Source organism: Hakea prostrata, chromosome 1 (genome assembly GCF_041222555.1).
Source record: "Hakea prostrata isolate BN-2017 chromosome 1, UWA_Hpros_2, whole genome shotgun sequence".
NCBI lineage: Eukaryota > Viridiplantae > Streptophyta > Magnoliopsida > Proteales > Proteaceae > Hakea > Hakea prostrata.
The window spans coordinates 42,192,418-42,204,125 of NC_142600.1; the positions used below are offsets into that span (position 1 = coordinate 42,192,418).

General features: G+C 38.6%; 1 protein-coding gene across 1 annotated transcript; it reads left to right on the top strand.

Annotated features, from left to right (window-relative positions):
• Positions 1-8,802: 8,802 nt before the first annotated feature.
• On the top strand, positions 8,803-10,806 carry LOC149028986 (cytochrome P450 81Q32-like). The gene is made up of 2 exons (XM_089149612.1): positions 8,803-9,835; positions 9,943-10,806. The coding sequence occupies exons 1-2, from the start codon at positions 8,909-8,911 to the stop codon at positions 10,549-10,551; spliced, it is 1,536 nt and encodes a 511-aa protein (XP_089005738.1). The 5' UTR covers positions 8,803-8,908; the 3' UTR covers positions 10,552-10,806.
• The last annotated feature ends 902 nt before the right edge of the window (positions 10,807-11,708 follow it).

Below are 11,708 nucleotides of genomic sequence, written 5' to 3' on the forward strand. Positions count from 1 at the left end.
TCATTTGCATTTGTTGAGAAGATTGACCTAACACCCAAGAACCTATCCAGTTGTTTGATGATTAGTACACCTACTAGATCTGTTGTGAAACTAGATAAAGTGTTAGAAGAATGTCCTGTTTCGGTTTGTGAAAAGAATCTAAAGGCGAATCTAGTTCTTCTTGACATGAAGGACTTTGATGTCATTTTGGGAATTGATTGGTTGACTTCCCACAATGCTGTAATTTTATGTTCTTCGAAGAGAATTCAGTTTCAGATTTGTGGAAATTCAGTTTTTGAATTTCAAGGTGAGAAGAGAAGAGTTAGTAAGAAGACTTTGACCACATTGATGCAAGTCTGTGCATTAGTGGAAAGTGCTTCACTTGGAAGCAAGGTAATGGAAGAGAAGAAGCTTGAAGAAGTCAAGGTTGTTTGTGACTTCGTAGATGTCTTCCCTAATGATCTGTCAGGGCTGCCCCCTGATAGAGTTGTTGAGTTTTCGATTGATTTGATTCCAGGAGCTACTCAGGTATCTAAAGCTCCAAATAGAATGGCACCTACTGAGTTGAATGAACTACAAAACCAGCTGAATGGGCTCTTAGTTAGAGGTTTTATACAGCCAAGTGTATTACCTTGGGGAGCTCCAGTTTTGTTTGTTAAGAAGGACGGTAGCATGCGTCTATGCATTGATTACCGGGAGTTGAACAAGTTGACCATCAAGAATAGATATCCACTGCCCAGGATTGATGATCTCTTCGATCAATTGAAAGGTGCAACTGTGTTCTCAAAGATTGATTTAAGATCTGGATATCACCAATTGAAAGTGAAGTCAAGTGATATTTTCAAGACAACTTTTAGAACAAGGTATGGTCATTTTGAGTTTAGAGTTATGCCTTTTGGTTTAACTAATGCTCCTGCTGTGTTCATGGATCTCATGAACCGAGTATTTCATGATGTGCTTGACAAGTTTGTGATCGTCTTCATTGATGACATCTTGATTTACTTGAAGAGTGAAGAAGAGCATGTGAAACATTTAAATTTCACTTTGCAAAGGTTGAGAGAAAAGAAGCTTTATGCTAAGTTTAGCAAGTGTGATCTTTGGCTCTCAAGGGTAGTATTTCTCGACCATGTGGTTTTAGTCGAAGGTTTTTGTGTGGACCCCGAAAAGGTACAAGCAATTGCCGATTGGGAAAGACCGAACACTATGACGGAAATAAGAAGTTTTCCTAGATTGGCGGGATACTACAGAAGATTTATTGAGAACTTTTCTAAGTTGGCTGCCCTTATGACTAAGCTAAGTAGAAAGGAAGAGAAGTTTGTGGATTGACGCATATGAGAAGAATTTCCAAGAGTTGAAGGATAGATTGACAAGTTCCCCAGTTTTGACTATACCTGATAGTTTCAGTGGTTTGACAGGCTACACTGATGTGTCAAAGATTGGTTTGGGTTGAGTTTTGATGCAACATGGTAAAGTAGTAGCCTATGCTTCTCGGCAATTGAAGGATATGAGCGGAATTACCCCACCCATGATTTAGAGCTTTCTGTTGTTGTCTTCGCTTTGAAGATTTGGAGACATTACCTGTTTGGTGAGAAAATCGCTATTTTTACAGATCATAAATGTTTAAAATACTTCTTTACCCAATAGGAGTTAAATAGAGACAAAGAAGATGGTTAGAATTGGTCTCTGATTATGACTGTGACATCCAGTATCACCCTGGTAAAGAGAATGTGGTTGTTGATGCTCTTAGCAGGAAAAGTAAAAGAAAAGAGTTGGATATGAATGCTTTGAGTCAACCATTGTTGTTTTCAATTTCAGAACTTGATTTGGAAATTGTTCCTAAAGGTTCAGATTTTGTTCTTTCTTCCATGTCTGCAAGAACCACCATTAGAGACAGAATTGTTGCTCTGCAAAGTTCTGATAAGGAATTGAAGGAGAAGCTTGAGAAGATTTCTTCGAATCCTGAGTTGGACCTTGACTTTAATATATCTATGGATGGTGCTTTATTGTTTAAAGGAAGACTTTGTGTGCCTTTGGATGTTGAAATCAAGAAGGAAATTTTAAAGGAAGCACACCAGTCTATTTTCTTAGTACACCCTGGAAGCACCAAGATGTACAAGGACTTAAGAGAACATTTTTGGTGGATTGGTTTGAAGGCCGATGGGGAAGATTTTGTGGCCAAGTGTGAGACTTGTCAGCATGTTAAGGTCGTTCGACAACCTCCAACTGGATTACTTCAGCCCCTTCCTGTTCCTAGTTGGAAGTGGGAAGATCTTGTGGCCAAGTATGGGTAATCATTGATAGGTTGACCAAACCAGCCCATTTAATTCCTATGAAGATCACTCATGCTTTGGATAAGCTAGCTGGACTTTATGTGGACAATGTAGTTCGTCTGCACGGAGTGCCTGTGAGTATTCTTTCTGATTGTGATACTAGGTTCACCTCAAGGTTTTGGAGTAGTTTGCAAAAGGCCTTTGGAACCCAATTGAATTTGAGTACTGCTCATCATCCATAGTCTGACGGACAATCTAAGCAAACAATTCAGATTTTGGAAGATATGCTTAGATCTTGTGTTGTGGATATGGGTAGCAATTGGGATGAACACTTAGCTTTGGTTGAGTTTGCCTATAACAACAGTTATCAAGCAACAATAGGCATGGCCCCATTCCAGGCTTTGTATGGTAACACTTGTAGGACACCCTTGTATTGGACTGAGATCAGTGAAAGAAAATCTTAGGTCCAAAAATGATTGAGCTACAAATGCGATGGTTGATATGATAAGAGAAAGAATTAAGTTTGCCCAGTCAAGGCAGAAATCCTATGCGGATAAGAGAAGGACCGACTTGGAATTTCAAGTTGGGGAGAAATTTTTCCTAAAGGTATCACCTATGAAAGGTGTGATGAGATTCAATGTGAAAGGAAAGCTTAGCCCTTGCTTCATCGGACTTTTTGAGATTCTTGAAAAGGTTGGACCCGTTGGATGCCGTTTGGCCTTACCCCCATCTCTTGCTGGAGTTCATAATGTGTTTCATGTTTCGATGCTTCGGAAGTATATAGAGAATGGAACACATACTACAACAAGCACCTGAAGGACTTAGTGCTGATCTTTCTTATGATGAAGAGCTAGCCGAATTCCTAGATAAAAAGGACAAATAGTTGAGGAATCGTACCATTCCTTTGGTAAAGATTCAGTGGAAGAATCACACCCTTGAAGAAGCTTCTTGGGAGAAGGAAGAAGACATGAAGGAGAAGTTTCCTCATCTTTTTGGAAGCCCAGGTACGCTTTCAATTTTGAGGACAAAATTTCCTTTAAGGGGGGGGGAGAATGTGAAATCCAGACCTAACCTTGACCCAAAAACCCTGTTGTTTGTAGGTCCGAAGACTCGAAGTGAAAGAAGAAGACAACTATGTGCCCTCTTAGTAGAAGACATGGTGTTTGACCTCGAACCCATGGACATTGATGATGGTGCTCCATACTTGGAAGCTTTGACAGTGTTTGGCAAGAAACTACACCTTGAAGAAGGAGAGATTAGTTGATGGACCTAATGCACTCTTGTTCATGATTTGAAGGTATTTCTCTATCCTAGACTTGTCAATTGAGATGTAGGAAGAAGCCCACTTGAATTTGAGTTGATGTAGGCCTCCAAATCCCTAACTTGGCTTGCTGTCCTAGCTTGGTTGACTGGCAAGTCGACCAGCTAGTCAGCCAGCTGATTTATAAGATCCGAGAAAATCTTGGTTTTAGGTCTTTTGCTGTTCTATTTAAGTACACTTCGCATTCTAAAGTCTCCCTTGCTTCCATAACCTATTGTTGACGTGGGAAACCTCCTCCAAAGCCTCTCCTTGGTGATTGTGAAGGACTCTTTGAAGATCTATAGTTTCTTTCCTCAAGTTCATCTTCAAGGTTAGTAATCTCTTGTTTTCTCTTTGATTTACTATTGTTTAATCTTGTTCTTGCTACTGTGATTGTGAAGTAGGTATTTCAACCTTGCAAACACCTCTTCTGCAGTCTTCTTCAAGTTAGAATGAATCCATTCATTCTATGAATGCTATGATTCACATACTTGATTCTAGCCATGATTATATGATTTTCTTCATGAAAGCATGATCATTCGTCTAATCTGATTTCTTTAGTATACAAAATCTGATTATATGTTAGTATTCATCTCTGATCTTTTTATTATGATCCTCTTGACATGATCCTTCATTCTCCTTTGCATTCATAGTGTTTTTCATTGAATACCATGATGTCGATAAAAATAGAAAGTATGTTTCAAAATAAAAAATTCCATGTTTTGATCCTTGTTTGATGCTTAATCTTTGCTAGATAGTCTTAGTTTACTGTTCCTTACATTCCTTTCGAATTTCGGAGAATTTCGAATCCCGGAAGTATGGTTTCGGATCAAAATTTCAGTTTTGGCTTCGATTACTGTTCACCTGGTTGACTGCCTTGGTCAACTGGATCAGTCAACCAGCCAATCAGCCTGCTGTGGACAGCATTGATGCTTTAGTCCGATTTGATCTGTTCGTGTTCCGATTTTCTAGATTTTTCTCCTAATGTTGTATCTATGCTTGTCTAGGTTGCTTTTCTAACTTTGGACTTGATTTCTTTGATCTCCGGAATATCTACGAATCTATTTAAGGTAAGGACAGTTGTTTCCATAATTACATAGATTGCATGAATCTTAGTTTCTATTTTGGGAATTTCTTAGATTCTCTACCATTATTGTATTTTCTTTATATTATATTACTGTTGTAGTACTTCAATTACAGTAGTACCATGTTCATTTATTCTTTTGTTATTGTGAATACTTATTCTTGTCATCTACATATGCGATTGATCATGTTTATATGCATCTTTCTTATATGATGAGATATCGATTGTGTATGTTATGACTGAATTGGGAATGTGATTGAATATGTATGATTTGGGATTGGGGAGTGTGTCCTTTTGACATTTCTGTCCTTGGACATCAATGGGAATAGTATGGGATATTTCCGATGGTGCCCTTTGACACTTTCCCGGATTATTGATTGTCATACCTAGGGCTTGTCTAGCAGTGTTTGGCTAGGATGTCCTTGTTATATCGGACCCAATTCGGAAGGGTATTGAGACCGAACGACCCGTGGTAAGCAATGGGGATTTGTGGGCGCTCAAGATAGGTAACCAACCCGTGAGAGGACATAAATCACATGTGGGGGCCATTTGTTGGTAGAGTTGCAAATAGTATTCTTGGGCTCATGCGTGCTCAAGACTGGTAACCAACCCATGAGAGGACATGAGACATTCCCGTATATTATTTGTGGATGACCAATAGGGTTGATGAGTTCTTAGTCTGGGATTGCGCTGACTCTAGTGAAAAGGATACCGGAAAGGATGGCCTGGGGCGAGGAATGGACGTATCTAGACCTGAGTTAATATAACCAAGTAGATGACTTGCATTTGTCTAGGCTTTACCTTGACATGCACCAATACTTAGACCAATGGTGATGTGAGAGAGCGGTGACCTAAACCCTAGCCATGGAATGTCCCAAGGGATGCTAGACCCATTACCAATCGATGATGAGTGATTTGAGACCTACCCAAAGAAGTATGGTGCTATGACTTAAAGCATGTCTACCTATAGAGACCAGCATACATAGAGTTAGATTCATACATGCATTGTCTGATTCATATCATATTGCATTATGTTATGTTTTGCTATCATGTCATTTATGTTGTTGTGGAATAACTTGCCTTGCTGAGTTCTTTTGAACTCACTCCTTTTTGCAAACATCTTTGTTAGACTATTCTATAGGAAATGGAGATTATGAAGGCCAGTTCTACGAGGCACAAGCTGAAGAAGCATACTTCACACAAGGTGTTGGCAGTCGCGAAGATTTCGATGATGATCCCTCGTGTGATCATGCTACATACCATGATTAGCCCTACCGTGGAGTGGAAGCAGCCGTGCTTAATTTCTGAAGTTTATGTTTATAAAGACGTTCTTTATAAAATATAAAAACTCTAGTTTAGTTTTATTACTTCTTTTTTTCCTTTCTTTTGAGAATCGGTTGTAATCTTCCTTTTTGTTTGAGCTACATTTCTGCTGTAGTTGTGGAGTGATTTTCCACACACTCTACATTTTGATTATGTAATGGTATCATTTCTTTCCGCACTCTGATTATATTGTCTATCTTCTTCTTATCTTGATCTCATGGTTTATATAGCATTGCATTGATTACATCTTGTTCATGATTATGTTATTGTGTATGTGGGAGGTTGGTTTTCTCGATACTTGTTCTTTGGGGCTATGGATCACATACTCAGGTATGCCATGTAGGGTACCGACTGGGTGGATGTGATAGACAACCCATAAAGCTGTGATTATTTGTTCCTCAAGAAAAATCCAATTCCGGATTGGTGGAAATTCAACTTTTAAATTTCAAGGAGAGCAAGGAAGAGTTAGTAAGAAGACTTCGACCGCATTGATCCAAGTCTGTGCATTAGTGGAAAGTGCTTCATCTGGAAGCAAGGTCAAGGAAGAGAAGAAGCTCGAGGAAGTCAAGGTAATTTGTGGCTTCAAGGATGTTTTTCCGGAAGATTTGTCAGGATTGCCTCCTGATAGAGATTTGGAGTTTTCGATTGAGTTAATTCCAGGAGCCGTTCATGTATCTAAAGTCCCGTATAGAATGGCACCTACTGAACTGAAAGAACTACAGAACCAGCTGAATGAGCTTTTAGACAGAGGTTTTATACAACCAAGTGTATCACCTTTGGGAGCTTCAGTCCTGTTTGTGAAGAAGAAAGATGGTAGCATGCGTCTATGCATTAATTACAGGGAGTTGAACAAGCTGACCATAAAGAATAGATATCCGCTGCCTAGGATTGATGACCTCTTTGATCAATCGAAAGGTGCAGTCATGTTCTCTAAGATTGATCTGAGATCTGGATATCATCAGCTTAAGGTGAAGTTTAGTGACATTTTCAACACAACCTTCAGAACGAGATATGGTTACTATGAGTTTAGATCATGCCTTTTGGTTTGACTAATGCTCCTGTTGTTTTTATGGATCCTATGAACCGAGTTTTTCATAATGTGCTTGATAAGTTTGTGATCGTCTTCATTGATGACATCTTGATTTACTCAAAGAATGAAGAAGAGCATGTGAGACATCTTAGTTTCATCTTGCAAAGATTAAGAGAAAAGAAGTTTTATGCCAAGTTTAGCAAGTGTGACTTTTGGCTCTCAAGAGTAGTATTCCTAGGCTATATGGTTTCAGTAGAAGGTATTCGTGTTGATCCCAAGAATGTTAAAGTAGTTGCCGACTAGGACAGACCGAAGACCTGTGACGAAATAAGAAGTTTTCTGGGAATGGCTTGATATTACAGGAGATTTATTGAAAACTTTTCTAGGTTGGCTACTTTTATGACTAAATTGACTAGAAAAGAAGAGAAGTTTGTCTGAACCGACGCTTGTGAGAAGAACTTCCAAGAGTTGAAGGATAGATTGACGAGTGCCCTGCCACTATGGACTCTCAATCTATTCTAATTTGACTTGGATGATTTCTCCAATCAAAATTTAGTTTGCTAAATATGACCAAACCTAATTAAAGTGAATAACATTTTTAATAATAATTATAAATTCTCAAAAAAATCAGAAAATCTCATAAAACTAAAAAATAATAAGAGAATCGATGTTTTTCTTTTACTACAGTTTTCACATTTAGATTGGCGTTTATGCAGTAGGATATCCTTGTTTAAGGGGAGGGAATTCAAATGTAAATAAATTTCAATGCTCTAAGATATAAAGATATTATATATTTTGACAACATATTATGTAAAACCCTTTTATGAAATAATTTATCTCAACTTAGAGGAGGTCAAAAGTCAATTAAATTATGCGAATTGGAATTCTTAGAAAAAAGATCATGTTAATTGGAAGAAGACATTATTAGTTTCAAAGAGAATGAGATTTCTCCAAAAATGGTTATTCAACATCATTAGTTGGTGTTGGAATTCCAACACCACAGAGAAAAGAGAAGAACAGGAAAGTTGATGTTCTACTATTTCTATGAGAAGCTTAACTAGGGGTGTTAATAAAATCTGTTGGCTTGAAGTGTCCCAACTGTCTCATCCCCTGCCCAAATTTTTGACTTAAAAAGCGACTTGGATTACAACACAACCCTAACAAGATTGGTTAAAATTTAAGTTAACCTTTAGGCCACTTCAGCCCAACTCTACCTGAGCCTATGTTAATTTAGTTGAATTAGGATTATATATAAGTTGACTTTGAATAATTTTTTAATATCGTATCCTATTCATCACGCTAAAGGGTTAACTTATTTTACAAACACAAACACTTCATAACTAATTGGTCAAATATTGTGGTGCCATTAGCTCAATTTGGCTCATTGACCCATTGACATCCCTAAGCTTTCCAAACTACACATGGACAAAATTAGCGGATGTTGATACCACCTCTCCTCGATTCTTTACATTCATGACTTAAATAATATTTAATTTAATAAAAAATACATGAACCTACATGGCTTCTTTTTTTCTTTATTATGATTTTTATAAATACAACTGGTTGAGGACCACACTGCACCAATTATAAGTAGTGTCTTTTTCTTTCTGTTATTTTATATTTTATTTAATAAGACCGTTCTGGGATTTTCATTTTTTTTTCTTTTGTTGGTTCGAGGACTGTGGGAAATGAATATATCTTAGGTACATGTTTATCTATTAACAGAATCCTTCATAAGAGAGGCAAGGAAGATTAAAAAAAATACGAATCTGACTGGGCGGAGTTCTCTAAAACTGTGTTTAGTTTAAGTCTTTAAGAGCCGTGGTGGTGTTGTCTAAGTTTTCAACGCTACAAGTGGAAACCTGAATCCTGACATTGAATTAGTTTCAGTGCTCCTTCGGCCGTAAAGTGTAATCGAATCCATGGAGATTGTGGAGATGTTGAAGAAGATGCTTTCATCTTATTTGCTCTACTTCCTTCCCTTCTTAGCTTTGTTACTCATGTCAGCAACAGCAAGCTATCTTTTTCCGAAAGAAGAGAAGGGCAAAACGATTAGAATCCCGGGCCCTCTCTCCTTGCCCATAATCGGCCATCTTCATCTCCTTCTCAAGAAGCCAATTCACTGTACATTAGCTCAAATCTCCGCCCGTTATGGTCCAATCTTACTTCTCAGGTTAGGTCCATGTCCTGCTCTAGTTATCTCTTCTACCTCCTTGGCAGAAGAATGTCTCATAACCAATAAGAACATCTTCACCAACCGCCCTCGTTTCCTTCCTGGGAATTACGTGGGTTACCAAGCCATGATGCTCGGATTAAAGGCCCCAAATGAAGAGTGTTGGCACAGCATCGGAACCCGTATACAGATGCTCTATAATCATCGCATCAACCAAGTACGCTCTGTTTTGTTACGAAGGCTATTCAAAAACGGAGGAGAATTCAAAACGGTAAACGTGAAGTCCGTGCTTTCTGATCTAACATTCAACCTCATGACCCTGTTGGTAGCTGGAAAATGGTGTTATGGCGATAGCTTTGAGGATCTGGAGAATGAAAGACGGTTTAGAGGAATCGCCATGGAAAGGCTTGATGTGTCTGGTATACCAAACATTGGAGGTTTCCAGCAAATGTTCAGATGGGCTATCGGAAGGATCACCGGTTGGGAGAAGAAATTGTTGAATTTCCATGAAAGAAGGATGGGGTTTCAGCTGGAATTCATCGAATGTCAACGGATGGCAAGAACTTACACCAGACCATCAGACGAAAAACCCAACTCGCTGGTTGATGCTTTGCTCTCAATGCAGGAAATAGAACCAGACAACTACACCGACCAAATCATCGTAGGCGTTATACTGGTAAGTCGTAACTATATATGTGAAGATTGATTATACATGTACAGATTTTCTTTTCATTCTTGTTATTAATGTTATAGATCTAATAACTACCGTGATGGATGGTGCAGAATTTACTAACAGTTGGGATTGATAATCCGGCATCGACAATGGAGTGGGCAATGACACAACTGTTGAACAACCCAGAAGTCCTCAAAAAGGCACAAGCTGAGATAGATGCTGTGGTTGGACATGGCCGACTAGTTGATGACTCTGATCTCTGTAATCTTCCATTCCTCCATTGTATCATCAATGAGATACTTCGGATGTACCCAAATGGTTCACTTCTAGCACCTCGTGAATCATCAGAAGAGTGCATCATAGGAGGCTACACCATACCGAGGGGGACGATGCTCTTGCTGAACAAATGGGCAATGCAACACAACTCCAATAAATGGGAAGAGCCCCATAAGTTTAAGCCAGAGAGGATGGAAGGAGAAGGATTCAGGGTGATGTCATTTGGATCATCAGAAAGGAAAGCATGCCCTGCAGAGATCTTGGCCATACGTATGATTGGCTTAACATTAGGATCACTGATTCAGTCTTATGAGTGGGAGAGGCTTGGAGAAGAGATGGTCGACTTAGATGAAACCGGAGGGCATCTTGTGCGAAAATCTAACCCATTGAAAGCTAGATGTAGGCCACGCTCAACCATGTTGGCCCTTCTATCCCAACCATAAGTAACTATTTCTAGTTTCTCACTTTGAAAAACAAAAATTGAATAATCAAATAAAAACAAAGATTCTCATGTGATGATGTGTTCAAAACCTTCTCATCATGGATATCCTCGAATTTTCAAGTTTAGATAACTTTAAAATTTTCTATTAATTTTTGTTAATCATTTTGACACGAAATATGAAATATGTAAATCAGAATATAGACATAAAAACTAAATGATGCGTCCAAAATCTACTCAGCCCTTATATCTCCTGAGAGTAACCTACAAAATCAAACGTCAGATGTGGCCTGACCGCTGGGATCGGGAGTCCACCTCCGAAGGCTAAGTCAGTTGATGAACTTAATTACAAACAGCTCTGTTGAAGCACAGAGCTAAGGAATGAATAACGAGAATACGATTCAGATTGTATGTATCTGTGTGTTTTCGTTCGTCCCTACCTTGTGGGTAGGTGATGTCTTATATAGAGTATACCTTTGAATCTCCTTCGTTGGATGTATTTTAACCTTCTTCAGATAGTCGTTGGATCTCAAAACATAGATCCGTTGAGTGATAGATCTCTACTAGGTTGTATTAGTAAATGACTCTTTTGTAATACGATTGTTATATGATAGTTATCTGTTGGTAATACTCAATATATATATTAATATTGTTTAATTGACGGGGGAAAGATTCCTTGCCTGGATTCGCTTTCCCTTTTATGAAATATTCGCAGCGGAAGTCTAGATCCACGTTCTCGTTCAACCACCAAAGCTCTACCGGGGCGATTCCACAATCACTAGGAAAGGGATTGATATCCACAACCCAAATGCCGTGGATTAATGGAATGAAGATCAAAAACGAGGAAAGGAAAAATTTCCAAGCCTGCGATTCTAAGAGAGAGGGAGAGAGAGATGGAGCCGCCGTTTCTCAGAGATAAATCTCGTGCGAATGAATCACACACTTACCCACTAATGCGGTGGTTACCAAAATATATAACCCTATTTTGTAACCGCCCTAATAGTGAGTTTCCAATATTGCCCTTGGGCATTTAATTTATTAATCATATTAATAAATTCCAACAGCTCCCACTTGCACAAGGGCAAGTGTTAATCTTTCAATGTGTCCCAGACACACTTGTACATCCCAGATATACAAATTCAATCTCTCTGCTATGTATCA

What these genes read in the sequence shown, in the direction of transcription:
- LOC149028986 (XM_089149612.1), top strand. Translation starts at nt 8,909, where the DNA reads ATGGAGATTGTGGAGATGTTGAAGAAGATGCTTTCATCTTATTTGCTC. An exon ending in TCATCGTAGGCGTTATACTG is followed by an intron (nt 9,836 to 9,942) that starts GTAAGTCGTAAC and finishes TGGATGGTGCAG; the next exon opens with AATTTACTAACAGTTGGGAT.